Consider the following 25368-nt stretch of genomic DNA (forward strand, 5'->3'; position numbering starts at 1 on the left):
TGCTAAGTTTTCTTTTCATTTACTTATTTGAGAGGTCAAGAAATACAGAGAAAGAAAAATATAACACGGAGAGAAAAAGAGAGAAAGAGACAGACAGGCTAGGGAATATATCAGTTCACTGGTTCTGTCTCCAAATGCCACCATTTGTCAGCCATGGGCCACACCAAAGCTGAGAGCCAAGAACTCAGTCCCAGTCTCTGATGTGGATGGCATGAACACAATTACATTAGCTTAGACCCGTTGCTTACAGGGATGCACATTAGTTGGAAGCTGGATTTGGAATTAAGACATTAACCCAGGTACTAAGATATAGGCTGCCAGAATCCAAACTGAGCTCTTAAATGCTAGGCAGAATTCCTGTCCTAAATATTATCTAATACAATGTTTAAACATGTGAAGATGGTTTGAATGAAACAGAAGGAGAGTAGGTAAAATTTTCCTTTATGTTATGCTTCATAACAGTATGCAAAAACCTGTATTAGTATGCAACTCATTGAAAGAAAGAAATACTGTGAAGATTGTACTGTAAGCTTTAATAAGAATAAGTGTATTTTTCTGCTTCAGCTTCTAACATGTGTCTGACACTCATTTGCATCATTTATTTTCTACACACAATAACATATCAAAAAAAGATTGAGGGTGATGGTTAGTCCACTACCTGCATCTTGCTAATTTCTGGAAGTGAAGAATAAAATAATAAACAGAGGTGATCCACTAATCTTTCTGTTCATAATGTCCTCCTTCTAGACATTCAAAGCGAATGTACATTCTCATTCTTATGCTGGGCAGCATCAAATCAGTAGCCATATTTTTTCCCTCTGCCTACAGAATTCCACCATACAACCCATTCCAACACAAAGCACAGACACCCTCAATATCTCTATTCAACAGTCTCTCATTACTTTTTATGAAGCATTTAGAGGTAATTTTTAGTGCTTGTTACCTTGATTTTCTGTTCCAACCATAAGAGAAGTAGCCCAAACCTGTAAAGTCAGTGCCTAACTGCCCTACCACATAGTTGGAACTCACCAACAAAATTTATTTAAGGTGTCAATTAAAATATTACCAGAAAGGCTTCTCAAGTATAAAATTACCTTATTCCTATAGAAAATTTCCAAAAGAAATCATCCCTGAATTAGAAAAAGTTCCAAGGTAGTTAGTATTCATATATTTGGTCACTGGTAGAGTGGAAACATTCTTTATTTCTTAGAAAAGAGTATTCTTAACAAATTCCTTGTGATATCTAAACCTTTCTTTTTCACTGCATGGTACTGGATTTATGAAAGAAACCTTGAGTTTGCACAGCTGTAAAGTACTTAGCACATAGTTGAATTACTCATGGGATGGGGAAATGTGAGGAACTAATTCCTTATAGGTATGCACTAAAGAGAGAAAGGGGAAACAGCCTCTTTGCAAGTGGTTGATCAAATGGTGAAGAAGCTAAGTCTAAAGGATTATGTCTGATGTGAGATTGCCTGCGCTTAAGTCTAGGCTCCTGCTCAGAATTCTAGCTTCCTACAAATGTGGGCAGAGTGAGGCAGTTTGTGGTGACTCAAGTACTTAAGTTCTAGCCATCCACATGGGAGACTGAAACTGAGTTTCCAGTTCCCGTATCTCAGCTTCAATGAGGTCATGTTCCTGGAGTTGCAGGCACACATAGGGATTGACCTATAGGACCCAAGAGAGTTCTGCGTGTCTGAACTGCATGTGAGTAGATATCTATCTGTGTATCTCTGTGTCTGCCTTTTGTGTCAATATCTTCAACAAGGTACAAAAAGCCTTAAGGAAAAGATATGAACTATAATAGGTGTTTAGCTTCTAAACTGTGCCAGACTAGGGGGAGCAATTTGACAGTGGGGTAAGCTGTTCCTGGGGACACTGGCATCCCATAGAGTAGTGCCTAACCTACTATATTCGTACTCCAGATTCTAGATCATGTGCATGCTGCGAGGCAGGTATGGCTTATATACATGAGTCCCTGCCAACCCTGCGGAGGGTCAACCAAATACCAAACTCCTAGATAGAACCTGCCCAGTCCTGAATGTGTCAAGTATTTGTGGAGTAAATCATTGCACTGAAGATCTCTCTGTTGGTTTGCCACTCAAATAAGTGAAAATAAGTAACATTAAAACATGCCAGGCACTTATTTTCAAATTTTCTTTATTAAACTGATCACATAACAATGGCTACAATTATGGTTGCCCCACTTTAAAGTTTTGCTAATACCCAACTATAACAACCAAATGATAAAAAATGAGACCCACTACTTTTCTGCCCAGAATATTCTAATCCTAGACTTTCACACACATGATTCCATCTCATCCGTTCGTTGGCAGCATCATAGCTACATTCAGAAAGGTTTTCTCTGACTAAGGAATTCCAAATTCAAAGGTTGAGCATACACACAAACAGCAGATTCTACCCCATGCTCAGTTAAGCATATACACAAACAGCAGATTCTACCCCATGCTGTTAGAGGTAGACATGGGAAAATAGAACAAGAACTAGTATAAACCACTATTTCTGCCACTCAAGTCAATATAGTTGAAGAAAAGGCAGAAAAGAGAATCCTCAATTCAGTCTTGGAAGGTCAGGAAATATTGCTTAATTTCTGGCCGAGAGTCAGATTGGGTACAAAATAAGGACAGAAAGCCATCCGAGGTGTGAGGTAGATAGCTCATCTGACTTCTTCACCACTGGGACAAGAGTTTAGCTCCTAATTCTTTTTTCCTAGGTCCTAAAGGCAAGAGAGTTGGTTGAAGCGAATGTCAAGATAGCCTCAAACCTCTCCTTTACGTAGCTTCAGATAAGTAAGGGGAAGCTTGTATTACATAGGCATTAGGTATCCCACTCTTTCCCAGATAAGAAATATCGTAAAGAGTATATGAACAAACAACAAATCTAGTTGCGAAATGGACACAGCACCTCAACAGACCTGTTTCAAAATAAGAGATATGTCGCTCCCCTTCTTCGTGGAGGAACGACACAGGACCCTGCGCTGGACCCTGCGCTGTTCTTTTGTCTGCTCAGCCCTCCCCGGGTTTGCTGCTGGTTCTTCCCGGGTTGGCTGCCGTCCCTTCCACCTCCGTGGAAGGGCGGTTCCCCCTGGCCACTTTCCCCACTTCCGCAGGGGAGCGGCACACCACCGGCTGGCTCTCTCGGGGGCTGCACAGGTGTTCCTTCAGATAGATGTTCCCCTTAGATGTTCCTGGTGCATGTTGTCTCTCTCTTCCTTTATAGTCCTCTTCCACCAATCCCAACTCTGCTACCCACACGCCGAGTATGCTGCTCTCCTGCAATCAGGAGCAGGATCAGCTCCTGCAGGTCATCACCCAAGCTAGCGAGAGGCAGCTGCGCAGAAGTTGCTACTCTCTTCTCAGCGCCATATTGCGGGAAAGCAGATGCATAGAATAAGTCTTAATTCCAGTAACTTAGTCTAGTCCGAGTTGCTCCCAGTTGCTCCCCACAGATCCCCCTTTCTTTTTATTTTTGGCGTTGATACGCGCCTGTCTTCGGTGCCCCGTGGCACACACTCTGCTCTGCTTGCTTGAGTTGCCCACAGGTGCTTACAAGCCCTACCAATCAGGCAAACCGAGTCCGGGTCCGCTCTTCGCCATGTTGTGAGGAGGTTTTTAGGCGCTGATGCGTGCCTGTGTTCGGTGCCCTGCAGCACATGCTCTGCTCTGCTAGAACTGCCTGCAGGTGCTTACAAGCCCTAGCAATCAGGCAAACAGAATCCAAGCCCTCTCATTGCCGTCTTGTGGGGAGACTTATTGGTGTTGATAACGTGCCTGTCTTCAGTGACCTGTGGTGCATAATCTGCTAGCCGCCCGCAGGTGCTCACCACCTCCCTAATCAGGCAGACCGAATCCAAGCTCTCTCATTGCCGTGCGTGTTGTGGGGAGGCCTTATTTTTCTCTATTTCTCTATCTCCGGGCATTCCTATTTCTCCTATTTTACTTCTATCTACCAGGATTCCTATTTCTCTCATTTTACATCTAAACTTCTGTTTCTCTTATCCCTGCGGCATCCCGGCGCCTGCCCCGAGGCTGCTTCTCGGTGGCTTCCCGGCTCTGAGCCGCTTCAGCCCGCGCTTCTCTCATCTGCGCGGCTTCCCGGCTTTGTGCGCGCACTCCGCAGTCTCCGCGCCCGTTCACGTCCGCACCACGGCCTCGCGCTAGCCCCGGGTTCCCTATTTACTTGTGCCCCGCGCACGCTCTCTGCGTGTGGCGGCTTCCACGAGTCACACAGCACAGCTCACGTTTCCGCCACCGGTATTCAGTCCAAGTTCCCCGGGCTAACCTGGCGAATTCAACCCAGCTCACGTCTGCGCCCTTCGGCTTGGCTTCCCGTCCTTTGCTCCCTGGGCTAATCTGACGGATTCCAACCTGCCAGCCCACGTCTCTGCCTCTGGTTCCAGATTTTCGCCTTTTGCTCCCTGGGCTGACTTGAAGAATCCCAAGATAGCTTATGTCTCCGCTTCAGCCTGCACTCGCGGCTTCATCCTCCCTATCATATTTTTCTCTTCCCGGTATGTTTCCCTAACTTTTCTTCCAACAACAATATTCCCCTCTCATTTCTCCTGGCCTCTCTCCACAGTCCGTATCCGAGTCTGTTTGTTCTAGCTTTCACTTTCGCTTTCGACCTTAGAGATTTCTCCCAGCTTCCCCCCGTAGTCCGTATCTGAGTCTATGCCTAGGCTTTTGATAGCTTCTTCCGGCACCTTTTCCGTCCAGCTTTTCCCTAGGCTCTTTGCTAGTCTCTCTCTCCGGTATTTTCCCACTTCTTCCCGTTTCTTCCCTCCTAGGTTTCCTATCCGAGTCACGGCACCATTATGTCGCTCCCCCTCTTCGTGGAAGAATGACACAGGACCCTGCGCTGTTCTTTTGTCTGCTCAGCCCTCCCCGGGTTTGCTGCTGGTTCTTCCCGGGTTGGCTGCCATCCCTTTCACCTCCGTGGAAGGGCGGTTCCCCCTGGCCACTTTCCCCACTTCCGCAGGGGAGTGGCACACCACCGGCCGGCTCTCTCGGGGGCTGCACAGGTGTTCCTTCAGATAGATGTTCCCCTTAGATGTTCCTGGTGCATGTTGTCTCTCTCTTCCTTTATAGTCCTCTTCCACCAATCCCAACTCTGCTACCCACACGCCGAGTATGCTGCTCTCCTGCAATCAGGAGCAGGATCAGCTCCTGCAGGTCATCACCCAAGCTAGCAAGAGGCAGCTGCGCAGAAGTTGCTACTCTCTTCTCAGCGCCATATTGCGGGAAAGCAGATGCATAGAATAAGTCTTATTTCCAGTAACTTAGTCTAGTCCGAGTTGCTCCCAGTTGCTCCCCACAGAGATAGAAATGGCAATAAATATAAAAGTATGTTCAACATCACCAACCACCAGGGAAATGCATATCAATGCCTTCAAGAGATATCACACCACCCCTTCTCAAGATAGCTAAAATGTTTATCTGCCTGTCTTATGAAAGTAGCTGTCTCTCAAGTCAATTTATACCTTCAAGCAAACACCAATTTTGTTTTAACATGACTGAAATCAGGTATTTCCAAATCACAAGAAGACACAGTACCTTCGAATTCTTTTGTGATTTGCTGTCTTCAGGATCTCTTTGGGAGGTAGACTCCTTATCTACAAATGCAGTAACAGATCAACTAGTGAGAACATTTCTTCACATGGAAACATTTTACATAAAGGTGTGTCTCTCTCCACTCATGAATATTGCAATGAAATGAATATTTCAATGAAATAAAAGGAATAGTAAGGATGAATTTCAGAGGGTTGAAGCTGTTTCAGGAAGAAGTTGGTTATATTAAAAAAAAGCCAAAGAAAACCCTCAACATACATGGATACCCAATTCAGAGCTACTCATTCTGTTCATTGTATTTTAATATTAAGTTTCAAAGGATAGGCACTCACTACCCATGTTACCATTGTCCAATCCACGATCATAGTTGAACGCATATTTATTCACTGGCTGGTGTGGAGCAACTTGAGTGATGGCGATATCTTTTATGCCCTTCTTACTCGCTACGGTTGACATTCCTTCCTGCAGGAAGATAAAATACAAATTCAACAAATACACCCAAGTTCTCAACCCCTCAGCCACTCATTCAGTGAGACAGGATTTACTATGTGTGTCATGTCACAGGCACAGTCCTTGCAAAGGTTGAGCATACACACAAACAATAGATTCTACCCCATGCTCAGTTAAGCATATAAACACAGAGCAGATTCTACCCCATGTTCAGTTAGAGGTAGACATGGGAAAAGAGAACAGGAAAGTTTAAACCACTATTTCTGCCACTCAAGTCAATATACTTGAAGAAAAGGCAGAAAACAGAATCCTCAATTCAGTCTTGGAAGGTCAGGAAATATTGCTTAATTTCTGGCTGAGAGTCAGACTGGGTACAAAATAAGGACAGAAAGCCATCCGAGGTGTGAGGCAGATAGCTCATCTGATTTCTTCACCACTGGGACAAGGGTTTAGCTCCTAATTCTTTTTTCCTAGGTCCTAAAGGCAAGAGAGTTGGCTGAAGCGAATGTCAAGATAGCCTCAAACCTCTCCTTTATGTAGCTTCAGATAAGTAAGGGGAAGCTTGTATTACATAGGTACTAGGTATCCCACTCTTTCCCAGATAAGAAATATTGTTAAGAATATATGAACAAACAACAAATCTAGTTCCGAAATGGACACAGCACCTCAACAGACCTGTCTAAAAAGAAGCCTCTCAGCTTAAAAAACACATATATCCTAAAGGAAGTCACTGTGTGCTTAGTGATCTCTTTGCTTTAACTTGTATGCATACTTTAGAATTTCTTGTTTTTTTTTTTTTTTTTTTTTTTTTTTTTTTTACATTGGCTACCACAGATGCTCATTACACCTACGTGGGCATTAAATACTGGCATATTTTATGAATGTGGTATATGGCATGCAAAAAGGCTCTATCATCTTTGCAACGTACTGTAGCTAAAAGTGACATTGCAACATACTAATATGTGCTATAACTTAAATATGGTCCGTGATACCACTATACTGCTTAAACCTTAGAGCTCTGAACATGGCTACCTCACTCTCTTTTTGTCACAGTAAGAAAAAAACATTTTAACTTATGTTAGTATTTACATATTTACCAAAATGATAGTCCAGATTCATCCAATTCTAATTATCTCTATTTATGAAAACACCACCAAAGTGGTTGTCCTCCCACAGATTTACTATTTCGCATTTTTTACTTGCTCTAAATGTTACTACTTGCGTATCTCAGCTGCTATTCTGAAGATGTTAAGAATGCATTGAAACACAGGTATTAGGTTTTCAACTTGCAAGTTGTGGAAATAACACATCAATTTTGGTATCTAAAAATCTCATCAGCATGACAAGACATCTATAGATATATTGGAATCAGATGTCTGGTGTTACATTCTTTTTTAGTTGTTGTTGTTGATAAATATAATTTGCAGAGCAAATTTACTTCTTTATATTACCATGGTCCTATTTATGTGTTTTGAATTATGCTACAATTGTCACACTAAATAAGTCATGTAGAACTGTAGAAGACTACTAAAGTAGCAGGGCAATAGTTATAACATAATGCATTACTAATTGATGAAAACAAGGGAATCAGAGAGTGTATGCACACAGATGAAAAAGAAGAGCCACCCCCAGTACTCAGTAGGCCCCTGCCCCAGTGGCTCAGATGCTGAGCAGGACAGCAGCATGCAATATGAAAAATTCCAGGGTTCCATTACCGACCCCTGTGCAGGAACCCAGCTTACTGCAAACATGCAATCAGGGAGGGAGTCAATGATGTCTCAAGCTCTTGGGTCCCAGACACCCATGAGGGACACCTGGGTTGAGTTTCTAACTCCTGACATCTTCATTTGGCCTGGCTCTGTTCATGGCGTCACAAACATTTGGCAGGTGATCTCTCGGTGTCTGCCTCACTTGTGTCTTTACTATCTCTCTTGATAAAGTGGTGGCAGAAAAAACAAGCACTCTTTTCTATATTTTCTATATTTTACCATCGATTAATATAACACTCACATATAAAAGTCACAAGAAAACAAGGGACAGTACCTCAGACTTTAAGGAGTATTTTAAAGGCTCATCATCTGGTCTGAAGCCAGGCATATCTATAAAACATAGGCAGAGATGTACTAATGAGAACATTTGTCAACTGTTGCTTTTTTTAAAAGATATTTTAATTTATTTGAAAGTCAGAGTTATACCGAGAGAGACAGAGAGAGAGAGGTCTTCCATCCACTGGTTCACTCCCTGTTGGCTGCAACAGCAAGAGCTATGCCAATCTGCAACCAGGAGCCAGCAGCTTCTTATGGGTCTCCAATGTGGGCATGTGGGCATGTGGGCGCAGGGGCCCAAGGTCTTGCATCATCTTCTACTTTCCCAGGCCATAGCAGATATCTGGATGGGAAGTAGAGCAGCTGGCACTTGAACCAGTGCCCATATGAGATGCCAGCACTGCAGGCGGGGGCTTTACCCACTACACCATATCGCCAGCCCCAACTGTTGCTTTTAAAAATTTACACATTCAGCTGAGTTCATCAATAATATACTAAAATTTAAGTAACAGCAATAAAGAATTTCAGCTAGAGGGCCAAAGCTGTGGCATAGCAGGTAAAGCCACGGCGATTCAGCAATGGCATACCATATGGCTACGGGTGCAAGTTCCAGTGGCCCCACTTCTGATCCAGCTCTCTGCTAATGTACCTGCGTAAGCAATACAAGATAGCCTGAGTCTTTGGCCCCTTGCACGTACATGGGAGACCCAGAAGACGCTTCTGGATCCTGGCTTTGGCCTGACCCAGTCCTGCCCATTGTGGCCATTTGGGGAGTGAACGAGCAGATGCAAGATCTCTCTCTCTCTCTCTCTCTCTGTCTCTCTTGCACACACTCTCTCTCTTTCTTTCTCTCTCTCTCTCTCACACACACACTCTGCCTCTATGCCTCTGACTCCACCTCTCCCTCTCTGTAACTCTTTCTGATAAAAACATAAATTAAAAAAAAAAAGAATTTCTGCTTGTTCAATCAGCACTTTAAACCAGGTTGAGTTGGACATAGAAACAAATAGCGAAAGAAAAATCATCAAAATAATGGAAATCATTTCAGTTGAGACATTAGTACTTAAACAGTGTTTCATTGATAGATACTGACCAATAGTTTTGCCTTCTGGCACTCCAGCAATACCAGATAATGTGTCCTTTGCATGCTCTTGGGCACTTAGACTGACAGCCACATCCTTTTCAGTATCTCCACTTGATGCCATTGACGCTTTTCTCTACAGAAAGAAATAATACCACAAATTCAGCAAACATTCATTCACGTGCTCAGCCAAACAGGAAGACGTTTGCTGTGCTTGGGAAGCAATAGGCGCCCTCAAACAATGAGCTAAATATAAGGAAAGAAGACAGATTCTATCCTGTAGACTAGGGGCAAATTGACCTATGTCGAACAAGAACAGAAAACCAGAATTCCACATTTTCAACTATCGCAGTCAGTAAATTACAATGAGGGTAGGATGACAGAATCTTCAGCATGACTTTGAAAACTGAGGAAAGGCTGTAGGGTTAGGAACACATTTAGTACGGCAGATAAAATGCAGGGGCAAAGCATGATGGGCCTTCTAAACAGAGCAGTGTGAACAAAAGTAGGAGGCAAAACATGGCAAATGAGGGTTAATGAAGTAAGGAAGTAAAATGGCCAACATATTATTGAAACTGAGAGAGACAGGTGCAGTAGGTATCCAAGACCAAACCATGAATGCCTATGGCATGCTGGAATCGGAGCTCTGCAGCAATGGGCTCCATCTTTCTCATTCACCATTTTGTCAATGTAGAAGAATATTTATAGTTATGCTAATACTAACATATCTATCATAAACATGTTGAATTCATTAAATTTTCCAAGATAGCCTATGTTTATTAAAGACACCATTTAAACAGGCTTTATTTTCCCAAAAGAAAAATGAATTATTATTCATGTTTCCCCTCGTGCTGAAATGCCATTACTTTCTGATTAATAATGGCATTTCGATTCATTATGCTTTTATTTGGAATTCTAAGCACATAGAAATGGCAATCCAAATATTTCTCTCAAAATCTCATTCAGATTCAGGTGGCATTAGATATCACAAAATAATATGATTCACATTGGTGGAGCTAAAATAAACTTTTAATTTTTAAGATATAGCTAGTTTCCAAACCAAAACTGATTCCTTATCTCTCTCAGGCCTACTTTATTATTGTCTACATTTAACTACACCAACAGAGTCACACACATGTGTAGATCTTCTCTAACGTGGCAGTGCACTGTTTACAATGCATTACTAACTTTATGATGGAAATAAATCATAAAGGGCAGACATGAGAAAGGAAACTCAAATCTTCCTCTTTGTAGTCACTTGCCACAGTGGCTCGGATGCTAAGTGGGACAACAGCATACAATATTTCAGGGTTCCTTTACTGATTCCTGCTTCTCTCCCTCGCATCTTACTGAGGCATATCAAGGAAGAAATAGGTAGTGACTCAAGCTGTTGTGTCCCTGGCACCCATGGGAGGCCTGGGTTTAGTTTCTGACGCCTTTCACCTGGAACAGGCCTGGCAGGCATCTGGCCGGTATACTGTCTGTGTGTGTCTGCACACACATCTTTCTTATCTTTCTCTCTGCCTTTGAAATAATTTTTAAAAGGCAAAAAAGGAGCAACTACACCTTTACACATCTCAGCATCAATTAATGCTCACATTTCAAAGTCACAAGAAAATAAAAGGCAATAGCGCAGATTTGGAAGTGGATTCCAGACGTTCATCTTCTGATCTGGAGGTAGCCACTGGATTTACAAAACATAATCACAGCCCCTTGAATGAGAACATGTATTTCTATGAAGTTTATAGGTAAATCCACAATCTACCACCATTCAGGAATATTGCAATAAAATGACAGTAGTGGCAATAAAGTGTAGAATGTAGAAACTATTGTAATAAGGAGATACTTAGCATATACATAAAGCTAAAGAAAATGCAAAAGGAAATGAATGTCATAATGGGACCTACACTTCCCAGTTTAAACAGCAGCAATGATACCATGATTCATTAAAATATACTGACCTCTTTGGCTATCCTTGCCCAACTACATGACAGGAAATAATCCAGAATATCTCCTTCTGGGACACCTCCAGTGCCAGCACGAACTTCACCCTTTCCACTTGATGTTTCTTCCTATGCCAAAAATAAATAAATTAATTAATTAATAAATACTAAAGCAAAACAAGCAATCCAGAAACTCAGCAAACAATCAGTGGCTCCATCACTAAGATACAATTTAATCTGCTTGTCAATTCCTAGGCACATTTCCTCCAGAAAGATAAATATATAAACAGAGGTATTTTCTACCCTATGCTAAGTGGGAGCAGATACATAGGAAAACAAAGAATAGGAGCATATAATTCACCACTTCTACCACTGAGGTAAAAAAAAAAAAGCTACAGTAAAGGCTGACTTGAAACAAGACCCACAGCTTTCAGCATATACAAAAACTCAATTCAAAATGGATCAAGGAACTAAACTTAATACCTGAAGGTATCAAGGTACTACAGGAAAACCTAAGAGAAATGCTGTGAGGCATTGGCCTAGGCAAATACTTTTTGGATAAGACTCTCAAAGCACTGGTGCTAAAAACACAAACAGGCAGACAGGACTGAATCAAGCTAAGAGTCTGCCTATCAAAGGACGCTGTGCATCTAATTTATCTTCTATTCTATTAATTCATTTTCAAAAGGTATATAGAGCTCAGGAAACTTAACAACAACAAAGCAAATGATCTCAGGAAGAAACAGGTACAGGAAATAACAGGTATTTTTCAAAGGACGAAATACAAATGGTCAACAGACACATGAAAACATGCTCAGGGAAAAGCAAATAAACAACATAATGAGGTATCACTTCTCTCCAGCAAGAACATCTGTTAGCCAAAATCAAAGAATAACAAAAGCTGCTGAAGTGGTGTAGCCAAATTCAGTAGTGGTAGGAACACAAATCGGTATAGCCGTTACGGAAAACAACACAGAGATTCTGTAGAAAACGAAAAATGGATCTACCATGTGACCCAGTTCTCCAACACTCGGGAATGCATCCAAAGAAAGCGAAACGGCATATGAGACTGGTACCTGCATTCTCATGTTAAGAGTAGCACAAGTCACAGTAGTAAAGGGATGAAGTCAGCCTTTGAGCTCCATCAACTAATGATTGGACAATGTTACATGATGAACTATCACTCAGCCATAAACTATGAATTACTGATATTTGGAGCAAAACATGGAACTGGAGATCATTATTCTAAGTGAAGTGAGCCACCCAGAAACACAAATACCACGTTTTCATTTATTTGTAAAAGTAAATTTATAGAGAGCACAAAGTTGTGTGGCTATCATATGATCTGATATATACTTAGAAATAGTGACACTGAGTTATTGTATTACACAACAATATATTCCTCTTTCCTCACAAAATGATCAATGAATACCTCATTAGGTAAAATTATTATCCATTTTCAAGAAAAGAGTGCATACATGTATACCTGTAATATATACATAAGATGTGACTGTGGCAAAATGTAAAAAAAAAAAAAAAACTGTTGAATCTTAAAGCTAAAAAAAATGTATAAAAACATTCAGGGCCGGCGCCGCGGCTCACTAGGCTAATCCTCCGCCTAGCGGCGCCGGCACACCGGGTTCTAGTCCCGGTTGGGGCGCCGGATTCTGTCCCGGCTGCCCCTCTTCCAGGCCAGCCCTCTGCTGTGGCCAGGGAGTGCAGTGGAGGATGGCCCAGGTGCTTGGGCCCTGCACCCCATGGGAGACCAGGAAAAGCACCTGGCTCCTGGCTCCTGCCATCGGATCAGCGCGGTGCGCGGGCCGCAGCGCGCCGGCCGCGGCGGCCATTGGAGGGTGAACCAACGGCAAAGGAAGACCTTTCTCTCTGTCTCTCTCTCTCACTGTCCACTCTGCCTGTCAAAAAAAAAAAAAAAAAAAAAAACAAAAAAAAAAAACAAAAAACATTCAAAAGGCTGAAGAAACACACACCACTTTTATGTCTTAATATCACTGAAACCTTGTATGGACAAGTACCTCAGAATCCCACGGTGATTCTACAGCTTCATCACTTACTCCGGAGATAGGCACTGCAACTACAAAATGTAGTAAGCGATCGACTAAGAAGACTATTTATGAAATGTACAGACACACTCAATTCATCTCTCTCTCCACTTATAAATAACTGGAGAAGCCAAAGGTAATACTGAGAAGGTGCTTTAGAAGATTGAGCAGTTTTAGGGAAAATGTCAGAAATATTAAAGCAAAACAAAACAAAACTCCCAAAACAAAGGTAAAATAAAATGGATGTAGGATTTCATTTAACACAACGTTGATGTTTCATTTAGCAGTAACGTTGAAAAAGAAGAACATACATACACTCAAGGACCGCTTCTACTACCTCAGGGGATCAGTCTCTACTAACTTGCATGTCTAGAAATTGGTTAAGTGGGGCAATACCTTCTTCCCTCTTTAGAGGTTCTGCAGAGGATTCCTCCTATAGAAAAAAAGGAACCACAAATTTAGCACACATACACATTCAATTACTCAACTACTCACTAAGACAAACACTTACTGTGTCTATCAAATCATAGGCACCACCTAACAAAGACAGGCATATACACAGAGGCGCATTCTACTCTAGGCTTCCATTGGGGTATATATACATACAGAGGAAAACAATGAAAAGGAAATTAAGATTCACTGATTCTACTACTGACATGATAAATGAAGAAGTTACAGAAGAAGCTGGAATTACAGAAGCTTCAGTTTAGCCGTGACAGTTTACAAAACAGGACAAGGCCACAGCCGTATATTTAAAGTACACAAAGTACAGGGGGATTGTGTGTAGGGTCTTCTGAGAGAGGCTGCAAGGAACAGAATGATGAGACAGAAAACAACATGACAAATGAGGGTAAGAAAGTAAGAAGGTAACATTACAATACATTGCTTGGGACTGGGATAGAGTTACTATAGAGAATCAGGGTCAAGCTGCAACTAGCATGTGGTATGCTACAACCTGAACACTTTTCTATACAAGACTCCATAGAATCATGGCTCAATACTCTAGTCATGAATATAATTTAGAAAGGCCAATCTGGCAGGATGTTCAGATGCATGCAATGCATTCTCTGAAGCATTTCTCAGATTTGAGAGCCTCAGGAGACTTAGCAGTCACATCTAGAAGAAGACTTATGCTACAGGAGCAGAAAAAAAAACACTCTTGGAAATGGTGGCTTGTCAAAAAGATAAATGAATACAATAAGCTAAAATTGTATAAGCAAATTTTTGTAATCATGGACTAAATCCTGGTATTTTGGAAGTGAAAAAAAGGGGCAAACTATCATGAGGTCCTCATGGAAAATGACAATTATCAATCATTTTATCAAGGATCTAAACTAACTCTTTTTCTATGTAGTTCTGTCACGTTGCTGTAACATGCAGTCGTAAATTTCAGAAAAGACTTATGTCAATGAAAGCTATTGGAGATACTGAAATAGGAGATGGTAAAACATACATCTAAACATTTTCAAGGTTAGAAGTGCCAATGAGATGCCAGAGTAATGAAGAATCCTTTTCTGTACCACGATGATTTCAGATAGATATCCAAAACCATTCAGCATTAAGTTTAATCTGGTTTCCTAGTTTTTTAGTTCATTACATTTTTGAGCCTTCAAAACTAAAAGTATATAATAAGAAAAGGGGAGAGGGGTTATAGATCCAGAGACACAGACCTAGACCTAGCCATAGAAATAGTCATAGACATAGACATATAGACATAGACATCAACAAAAGTATAAATAGACGACAGAATCAGAGGGAGAGCGAAAGTGAGAGATCAGACAGAATCCTATAGAGGGTTTCATTATTCATATTTATGCAAAATCCAGTCTAGGGTTTTGTAAAATCAGGAGCTGGGGACTCAGTCAATTTCTCCCAATGGGTAGCAAAGACTGAATTATTAATCCATGGAAGCCTGTCAGGGTGCCTCCTGGCTGAAAGTTAGAATTAGGCACAGGAAAAGGACAGAAGCCATCCTAGGTGTGAGGTAGATAGCTCTTCTGACTTCTTCACCACTGGGACAAGACTTTAGCTCCTAATTCTTTTTTCCTGGGTCCTAAAGGCAAGAGAGTTGGCTGAAGTGAATGTCAAGATAGCCTCAAAACCTCTCCTTTGCATAGCTTCAGATAAGTAAGGGGAAGCTTGTATTACATAGGTATCCCACTCTTTCTCAGATAAGAAATATTGTCAAGTATATTTGAAGAAGCAACTGTGTGTACTGATGGTCCTCTCCCACTTAATGCTGTATGATTATTCAGAATTTCTCTACAGACAAACCCCAATAAAAGCCTGTGAATTAATCGATTCATCTGCCTGAGAAGATCTGTTATGCCCTGGACACCTTACAGATGGTGCCGAAACCCGGGAGCTGAGATTGCAGAAATGGGCACAGCACTTCAACAGACTTTCTCAAAGTAAGAGATAGAAATGGCAATAAATGTAAAAGTATGTTCAACATCACCAACCACCAGGGAAATGCATATCAATGCCTCAAAGAGATATCATACCACCCCTTCTCAAGATTGCTAAAATGTTTATCTGCCTGTCTTATGAAAATAGCTGTCTCTCAAGTAAATTTATACCTTCAAGCAAACACCAATTTTGTTTTAACATGACTGAAATCAGGTATTTCCAAATCACAAGAAGACACAGTACCTTAGAATTCTTTTGTGATTTGCTGTCTTCAGGATCTCTTTGGGAGGTAGACTCCTTATCTACAAATGCAGTAACAGATCAACTAATGAGAACATTTCTTCACATGGAAACATTTTACATAAAGGCGTGTCTCTCTCCACTCATGAATATTGCAATGAAATGAATATTTCAATGAAATAAAATGAATAGTAAGGATGAATTTCAGAGGGTTGAAGCTGTTTCAGAAAGAAGTTGGTTATATTAAAAAAAAGCCAAAGAAAACCCTCAAAATAAATGGCTATCCAATTCAGAGCTACTCATTTCTGTTCATTGTATTTTAATATTAAGTTTCAAAGGATAGGCAACCACTACCCATATTACCATTGTCCAATCCACGATCATAGTTGAACGCATATTTATTCACTGGCTGGTGTGGAGCAACTTGAGTGATGGCAATATCTTTTAAGCCCTTCTTACTCGCTACGGTTGACATTCCTTCCTACAGGAAGATAAAATACAAATTCAACAAATACACCCAAGTTCTCTACCCCTCAGCCACACATTCAGGAAGACAGGATTTACTATGTGTGTCATGTCACAGGCACAGTCCTTGCAAAGGTTGAACATACACACAAACAGCAGATTCTACCCCATGCTCAGTTAAACATATACACAAACAGCAGATTCTACCCCACGTTCTGTCCGTTGAGCATATAAACAAAGAGCAGATTCTACCCCATGTTCAGTTAGAGGTAGACATGGGAAAATAGAACAGGAACGCATAAACCACTATTTCTGCCACTGTCGTCAATATAGTTGAAGAAAAGGCAGAAAAGAGAATCCTCAATTCAGTCTTGGAAGGTCAGGAAATATTGCTTAATTTCTGGCCGAGAGTCAGATTGGGTACAAAATAAGGACAGAAGGCCATCCGAGGTGTGAGGCAGATAGCTCATCTGACTTCTTCACCACTGGGACAAGACTTTAGCTCCTACTTCTTTTTTCCTAGGTCCTAAAGGCAAGAGAGTTGGCTGAAGGGAATATCAAGACAGCCTCAAAACCTCTCCTTTAAGTAGCTTCAGATAAGTAAGGGGAAGCTTGTATTACATAGGTATTAGGTATCCCACTCTTTCCCAGATAAGAAATATCGTCAAGAATATATGAACAAACAACAAATCTAGTTCTGAAATGGACACAGCACCTCAGCAGACCTGTCTCAAAATAAGAGATAGAAATGGCAATAAATACAAAAGTATGTTCAACATCACCAACCACCAGGGAAATGCATATCAATGCCTCAAAGAGATATCATACCACCCCTTCTCAAGATAGCTAAAATGTTTATCTGCCTGTCTTATGACAGTAGCTGTCTCTCAAATAACTTTATTCCTTCAAGCAAACACCAATTTTGTTTTAACATGACTGAAATCAGGTATTTGCAAATCACAAGAAGACACAGTACCTTAGAATTCTTTTGTGATTTGCTGTCTTCAGGATCTCTTTGGGAGGCAGACTCCTTACCTACAAATGCAGTAACAGATCAACTAGTGAGAACATTTCTTCACATGGAAACATTTTACATAAAGGTGTGTCTCTCTCCACTCATGAATATTGTAATGAAATGAATATTTCAATGAAATAAAACGAATAGTAAGGATGAATTTCAGAGGGTTGAAGCTGTTTCACAAGAAGTTGGTTATATTAAAAAAAAAGCCAAAGAAAACCCTCAAAATAAATGGATATCCAATTCAGAGCTACTCATTTCTGTTCGTTGAATTTTAATATCAAGTTTTGATAGATATGCACTCACTACATTTGTTATCTTTGTCCAATCCGTGATCAGAGTTCATAATTGGCTGTTGTGGAGCAACTTGAGTGATGAAAAAACGTTTTTTACTCTTCTTGCCCGCTAGAGTTGATGTTCCTTCCTACAGAACAATAAAACACAAATTCAACAAATATATCCAATTTCTCAACCCCTCAGCTACTCATTCAGTGAGACAGGATTTACTATGTGTATCAAGTCATAGGCCCAGTCCTTGAAAAATCTAAGCATATACATAAACAGCAGATTCTACCCCATGTTCAGTTAGAGGTAGACATGGGAAAATAGAACAGGAACGCATAAACCACTATTTCTGCCACTGTCGTCAATATAGTTGAAGAAAAGGCAGAAAAGAGAATCCTCAATTCAGTCTTGGAAGGTCAGGAAATATTGCTTAATTTCTGGCCGAGAGTCAGATTGGGTACAAAATAAGGACAGAAGGCCATCCGAGGTGTGAGGCAGATAGCTCTTCTGACTTCTTCACCACTGGGACAAGACTTTAGCTCCTAATTCTTTTTTCCTAGGTCCTAAGGCAAGAGAGTTGGCTGAAGGGAATGTCAGGACAGCCTCAAAACCTCTCCTTTACGTAGCTTCAGATAAGTAAGGGGAAGCTTGTATTACATAGGTACTAGGTATCCCACTCTTTCCCAGATAAGAAATATCGTCAAGAATATATGAACAAACAACAAATCTAGTTCCGAAATGGACACAGCACCTCAACAGACCTGTCTCAAAATAAGAGATAGAAATGGCAATACATATAAAAGTATGTTCAATATCACCAACCACCAGGGAAATGCATATCAATGCCTCAAAGAGATATCACACCACCCCTTCTCAAGATAGCTAAAATGTTTATCTGCCTGTCTTATGTAAGTAGCTGTCTCTCAAGTAACTTTATTCCTTCAAGCAAACACCAATTTTGTTTTAACATGACTGAAATCAGGTATTTCCAAATCACAAGAAGACACAGTACCTTAGAATTCTTTTGTGATTTGCTGTCTTCAGGATCTCTTTGGGAGGTAGACTCCTTATCTACAAATGCAGTAACAGATCAACTAGTGAGAACATTTCTTCACATGGAAACAATTTACATAAAGGCGTGTCTCTCTCCTCTCATGAATATTGCAATGAAATGAATATTTCAATGAAATAAAACGAATAGTAAGGATGAATTTCAGAGGGTTGAAGCTGTTTCACAAGAAGTTGGTTATATTAAAAAAAAAGCCAAAGAAAACCCTCAAAATAAATGGATATCCAATTCAGAGCTACTCATTTCTGTTCATTGTATTTTAATATTAAGTTTTGATAGATATGCACTCACTACATTTGTTACCTTTGTCCAATCTGTGATTAGAGCCCATCCCGTATTTATTAATTGGCTGTTGTGGAGCAACTTGAGTGATGAAAAAACGTTTTTTACTCTTCTTGCCCGCTAGAGTTGATGTTCCTTCCTACAGAACAATAAAACACAAATTCAACAAATATATCCAATTTCTCAACCCCTCAGCTACTCATTCAGTGAGACAGGATTTACTATGTGTATCAAGTCATAGGCCCAGTCCTTGAAAAATCTAAGCATATACATAAACAGCAGATTCTACCCCATGTTCAGTTAGAGGTAGACATGGGAAAATAGAACAGGAACGTATAAATCACTGTATCCATCGTTGAAGTATATATAGTTGAAGAATAGGCGGAGAAGTGTATCCTCAATTTAATCTTGGTAGTTCAGCAAATATTGCTTATTTGGGGCTACATTTTGAAACGCAGATCAAATGAAATCAAAAGTCAGTCATGAAGCCATTGTATACAGCACAGATGAGGCAAAAGATGGTATTGGAATATACAAGGCAAATTAGCAGCCCCAGATATGGAGCTACAATGAGAACGTACTTAGTAGAATGGGGTTTAGTGATGTATGGCAGATTTAAGATCTAAGGACCAAACCAATGGTCATGCTGGAATGTGAATTCTCCCCTACTGTAATGGAAATCTACTCAATAAGCAGTTGAATTACATGATTACAAATATGTTTAAGGGACCACTCTGGCAGGAAATACACAATGTACAAAAACGTCTTCAGTTAGGCAATACCAGATTTGATGCACACAGAGAACTTAGAAACCACATTGTGTCAACGGAAAAAAAAAAACATTGAACACAAAACAAAAACTAGAGGGTGGGAGGTTATGGGGGATAGAGAAAATCTGAAATAGGGGAAGAAACCAGAGTTACATTGAAGGAATGACTTCCTACTGCACTCACCTCCACTGCTGGGAAGAACCAGCACAGCAAAGGAAACACCCGTGTCTAAGAGACTGACTGAAGGAAATCTTTGGTAAGGAAGTAAGGACAACTCTAAATGGCAATAGGCTCAGAGAGCCACTACAGAGAGAGGCAAGAACAAAGTTGTGAGGGAATTATGTTTTACAATAACCTAATACACACTGCATGAGCAAACAGAAGAATCCTCAAACCTGCAATCATAAAGTAACACGAAGGAACGAAAAATTAGTCATCCTGTTTTGCTCAATACACATAATATACATGTATTGAAATACCACACTGTGGCCCTTAAATGTGTCATATTTAGTCACTCAAGAATTTTGAAAAGAAATGGGAGTAGACAAATATATAGTCATATATATATATATATAACGCACTGAAATACAACACTGTGGCCCATAAATGTGTCATATTTAGTCACTAAAAATTTTTCAAAAGAAATGGGAATAGACAAAATCACTCAAAGCATATAATAAGAAAATACATATAAATAAATATTTGTAAAACATTAAAATAATATAAGCAAATAATGTAAACATAAACTGAATTCTGAAATTTGGAAAACCAAAATAAAAAGGCAGAACCTATGAGATTTAATTTTTCAATTACATATTTCTACATATGTTTGCAGCATACAAAATTTCATATTTCTACATTTGTTTCAAGAATTTAAAATAACATTTTAATTTATAAATTGAAATATAACATACATTTCTTACTACAGTGAGAATATGTGCTTCTGGAGTTTTATGGTAACAGGCATTTTTCAAATATGTTAAAAATATAGTTCTGTGAAAAAATATAAGAGGCTACAGTAGGAGTGTTTTTCAAAAGCCTTGATTGCTTTAAATGTCACAAAACAAAGTCCTGAGAGTCAGTACTCTGATTAAGCAGGTTGAGCTGCCAGACTATTATTTTTGTATTTTAAAAATTATCTCAGTTTCTCACAAAAAATAAGGAGACAGAAGGAAACAGGGAAGAAGAGAAAAAGAAATAGAGTGGCACAGAGAAGTAGGCCTACAGAGGTGCCATTTGCTAATTCACTCTCCAAAAGCCTGTAAGGGCCAGGGCTCAGCCACACCAATCCAGGACCGGAGTACTCCAACCATTTTTTTTTTCTCAGAACTTTTACTTATGGGCAAACAGGTTGAGTCAAATGGCAACGTAGTCAGGAAATCTTTCCTTTGTGTAATGTTCAAACAACAGTAAGCAAATACATGTGTGAGGTACATATGCAACTCTTTTCCAACTAGGCAATATCTTCAAAGTTATAAAAATCTCTACAAAGAGATAAATAGGGAGTCATGTTTTAGCTCCTAAAATGTGACATTCATTTCGCATTATGTTTTCCACAAGTGACAATATAAATATCACCATGATTATGGCTGTCTCATGGTGTGAGGCTTGCTCATTTCTAATGCTTAGTATGATGAGGTCTGAGAGAGAGAAGAGAGGGAAAAAAAGCTGCATACAGAGGCCCTGCACTCACCTCCACCTCTGGGAAGAACCAGCACAGCAAAGGAAACACCAGGTGTCTTGGAGACTGACTGAAAGAAATCTTTGGTAAGGAAGTAAGGACAACTCTAAATGGCAATAGGCTCAGAGAGCCACTACAGAGAGAGGCAAGAAGAAAGTATACTGTAGCTCCTACACTGGTATTATGGCCAGGGGGACTCTATCTCGCTGAGGAAAGTAAGCAGAAGCCTCTAAGATTCCCACCATTATGGCAGAGCAGTGGCCCTAACTACAGAATTCCACAGTCCTCGGTTTTCATTTACCTAGAAAGCTGACTGTGTCTGAGGGCCTTCTTGGCCCTAAGAAAGACTCCATTTTGCCTCTTTCCAAATCCCCAGACCCAAGTGGTCGCAGCAACACTGCGGCTATCCTCTATTCTGTCTTGGGGACAGCAAGTACCCCTGATGCTACCAGCAGTCCCCAGATTCCACCTGCCACCTGCCCCTGCCCACAGTCAGAGCCAGGCTGCTTTACAGGGCAGACAGCAGGTCCCTGCCTGTAGGGCTGAATTGCTGGGCACAAGCTTCAGGGCTCTGTCTTCTGCCTCTGTTTTTAAAAAGACAGAAGAAACAAGCACTCCATTCTAGATTTGAACATCACTTAGTGCTTATATTTAAAATATCGTAACAAGAGACAGTACCTCAGGGTCCAAAGTTGATTCTTTAGCTTCATCTTCTGCTCCTAAAGTAAACACCATTTCTGTAAGAGGTAGTCATAGATCTGATAATAAACATTATTATGAATTCTAAATACACATACACAGATGGGATCAGGCGCATTCAGGGTGTATGGCTATAGAGTATCTTCCAGAGTGGCTATACTATTTTGCGTATGGAAGAGCAATGAATGAGAATCCCTATTGCTCTATTTCCTTATCTGCAATCACTGCTGTCACTGTTTTGAAATCCCTAGCAGTTCATGATGTTCAGAATCACTTCTTCAGTTCACCTGCCATCTGTGTATCTTCCATGGGAAGGTGTTCGTTCCGCTATTTTTCCTATTTTTAAGTCTGTTTGGTATTTTTTAAATTTAGCTTTAAGAGTTCTCTAAACAGTTTGGATAATAGTTGTGTTTTTGTTGAAATATATCTTATACAAATATTTTTCCAGGTAATTTATTATACCCTTGGCAGTATATTGGAAGAACTAAAATTTTGTTTCTTATCACTATTCACTTTTCATGAACATCAATATACTTGCAGAAACTGAGAATAACTGGTCTTTACAACTTGTTCACCCTGAAGAGGCTTATGCGAATCTCATCCGTGGCTGTCATACATTTTGTTACCTCAAGGGAATGAACACTGTCACCTATGGTAAGCTAGAAAGGTATATAACTTATCTTACACTGCCTGCTTTCAGTTTATAGACCAAGCTGTGTCATGCCAAAATGCAATCTTAATTCTTCAGCATAGAAATCACTTTAAAGGCCTGTTGCTTCCAGCACCCTAAAATAACACCAAGAATCCCTAGAACCATCTGAAATAAAGTTCAATTTATCAATTTTAAAAATATGCTAATTTATATTTTAATTTAACTCTGGATTTTCTAGTCATTAAATTGATCTGTTCTACTATCTCTATGCCATGCCATCACGTGGTTATCCCCATAGATTTACTCTATGATTCAGTCCTGAGAAAAGCAAATTTTCTTGTTGTGCTTTTCTTCCTCAAAATGTTCCAGTAAATGTACATACATTAAAGCCTCATTAGAGCAAAAATACACATACACACACAGATCTCCATGAGTAATTCAACAATATGTAAAAGTAACAACAAGAAAGAATTCCAAAGGGTTGACGAAGTTTTAGGAAGAAGAATTTGTTCCTATGAAGAAAGATGTTAAAAAAAACAATAAAATACATTGGGTAGCATATTTATGGCTTCACATTAAACTTCATACAATAACATTTAAATAGAAGGTTTTCATACACTGGATGGAACTGGAAATCACTATCCTAGAGAAATAAGCCAGTCACACAAAACCAAATCTCACATGTTTTAAATATGGAAGCTATAGAAAGTACAAAAAGTGCATGGATACCGTATTATTTGGTCTATAATCATATTGTCTTTAATGGATTTCATCAATACATCCTTCTTTCCTCACTCTGTTAGCATTGTGATGAATCCCACATTTTTCTTACATTAATATTACTGTTTTTGAGAAAAATGTATATAAGTGCACATATATAATACATCAAATGTTAAAAAATGTTCAATTTTAAAATTTACAAAAGAAATTTTGATCCACTTACCACATTTGTTATCTTCATGGACTCCATGAACACGAGTTATTCTGTCGTTATTGGGTTGCTCTTCTGGTGCACTGTGAATGATGGCAGTTGTATGTCCTGGAATTATTAAGTCTTTCTATAGGAAAAAAAAAAAAACACAACCTCAGCAAACATGTTCACTCAGTTGTCCCACCACCCATTCACTCACTAAGACATTTATTGTGTAAATCAAAGCATAGGCACTGTCCTAGGAAAAGAAGAATATGTCCACGGAAGGCACTTACTGCAGTACGTTAAAGTGGGAGTAGACATAGAGTCAACAAAAACTCAGAGCAAGAAAATTAATTCCATAATAGAGCATTTTACCTTGGCAAATGAATTGAGGCCTTCCTCATATGATATAAGCAGTTCATGATTAACATCAGGTATTTCCAAAAGCCTTGTGCACAAAAATATATAAGAAAAATAGTTAAATATTTTCTATAAAAAATCAGGGGAAACATCAACTAAACTTCTGCTAAATGGTATTTTTTGGTACAATGAAAATTTGACTCTTGTTTTAGAAAAACTTTTCATCATCTATTTCTGCCTACACTACTCTCACCCCACTGAAATATCTGGTGAAGATAATACATCCCATAAAAAATCTGTGAACATCAATATACTAGCAGAAACTTTACAACTTGTTCACCCTGAAGATGCTTATGCAAATTTCATCCGTGGCTGCCATACATTTCATTACCTCAAGGCAATGAACACTGTCACCTATGGTAAGCGAGAAAGGTATATAACTTATCTTACACTGCCTGCTTTCAGTTTATAGACCAAGCTGTGTCATGGCAAAATGCAAACTTAATTCTTCAGCATAGAAATCACTTTAAAAGGCCTGTTGTTTCCATCACCTTAAAATAATACCAAGAATCCCTAGAACCACCTGAAATATTTGAAAGCTAAAGATATATACATCACAGAACAAATGTGTAGGTTGTTGTTGGAAATGCCCTTCTCAGAAATATTAAGATGTTCAGTGATTTTCCCAAATAAGTGTTGCTGTTTCCACATTCAGGTAAACGTAAACCAGTAAGACTCTAAATCCCACATAGGTGCTTATGTACTTAGAAGGGAGACACTGCTGAGAAGAGTCATGGTACCCGTACTTTTGTTTCTGTTAATGGTATCTAAATATCTTGCCTCCTATGAGCTCCTTACCCCAAATAACTCTTCTGGTATCAAGCACAGTGATGTGGTTTGGATAAGAGTTCAGATATCAACAAAAAGCCCATGTATTTGTGGCTAGATTGCAGTCTTATTTAATGGATAAATGGTAATGGTCAATGGATGAAGAGTAGAAACAATGCAACTATGGTGTCTAGGTGTTGGGCCTAAAGGAGGTCTTTAGGTCACCGGGGGCTTGTATTGTGAATGAAGTTCTCATGAGAGCAGTGAGCTATACAACCGTTCTCTCTGCTGCTGGGTGCACCGTGTTATTCTCCCTTTGTATTCATTCCACCAACCAACATCCTCATCATGCTGCCACCTGTTCTTGGACTGTGAATCTCAAAACTTTATGCCAAAATAAATCCTTTTCCTCTGTATGTTAGCCAACAGATATTTTTCTCTAAGTAACAAAAAGCTGACAAACACATACAACCTCAAACATTAACATATTAAGCCTACAAAGCACAGAACCCTGAGAAAAGAGTGGACTC

The 25368-nt window shown here is 39.8% G+C and overlaps 1 protein-coding gene across 25 annotated transcripts in view; it reads right to left on the reverse strand.

The window, feature by feature from the left end:
* LOC103352179 (putative ankyrin repeat domain-containing protein 20A3) overlaps nucleotides 1–25368 on the reverse strand; it is a 144980-nt gene that overhangs the window by 88365 nt on the left and 31247 nt on the right. For 12 of the 25 annotated variants that reach the window (XM_070055922.1, XM_070055923.1, XM_070055924.1 and 9 more), the window contains 16 exons: nucleotides 24026–24098; nucleotides 23681–23795; nucleotides 22065–22105; nucleotides 18945–19074; nucleotides 18597–18655; nucleotides 17606–17723; nucleotides 17258–17316; nucleotides 16180–16297; nucleotides 15820–15878; nucleotides 13564–13600; nucleotides 13141–13199; nucleotides 11126–11236; nucleotides 9177–9300; nucleotides 8082–8137; nucleotides 5921–6050; nucleotides 5574–5632 (listed from right to left, as the gene is read on the reverse strand). In XM_070055922.1, the coding sequence (XP_069912023.1) occupies nucleotides 5574–5632; nucleotides 5921–6050; nucleotides 8082–8137; nucleotides 9177–9300; nucleotides 11126–11236; nucleotides 13141–13199; nucleotides 13564–13600; nucleotides 15820–15878; nucleotides 16180–16297; nucleotides 17258–17316; nucleotides 17606–17723; nucleotides 18597–18655; nucleotides 18945–19074; nucleotides 22065–22105; nucleotides 23681–23795; nucleotides 24026–24098 (1348 nt within the window). The remainder of the gene's footprint in view (nucleotides 1–5573; nucleotides 5633–5920; nucleotides 6051–8081; nucleotides 8138–9176; nucleotides 9301–11125; nucleotides 11237–13140; nucleotides 13200–13563; nucleotides 13601–15819; nucleotides 15879–16179; nucleotides 16298–17257; nucleotides 17317–17605; nucleotides 17724–18596; nucleotides 18656–18944; nucleotides 19075–22064; nucleotides 22106–23680; nucleotides 23796–24025; nucleotides 24099–25368) is intronic. The other 13 variants (XM_070055919.1, XM_070055915.1, XM_070055914.1 and 10 more) reach the window with 12 other exon arrangements.

Source organism: Oryctolagus cuniculus, chromosome 13 (genome assembly GCF_964237555.1).
Source record: "Oryctolagus cuniculus chromosome 13, mOryCun1.1, whole genome shotgun sequence".
NCBI lineage: Eukaryota > Metazoa > Chordata > Mammalia > Lagomorpha > Leporidae > Oryctolagus > Oryctolagus cuniculus.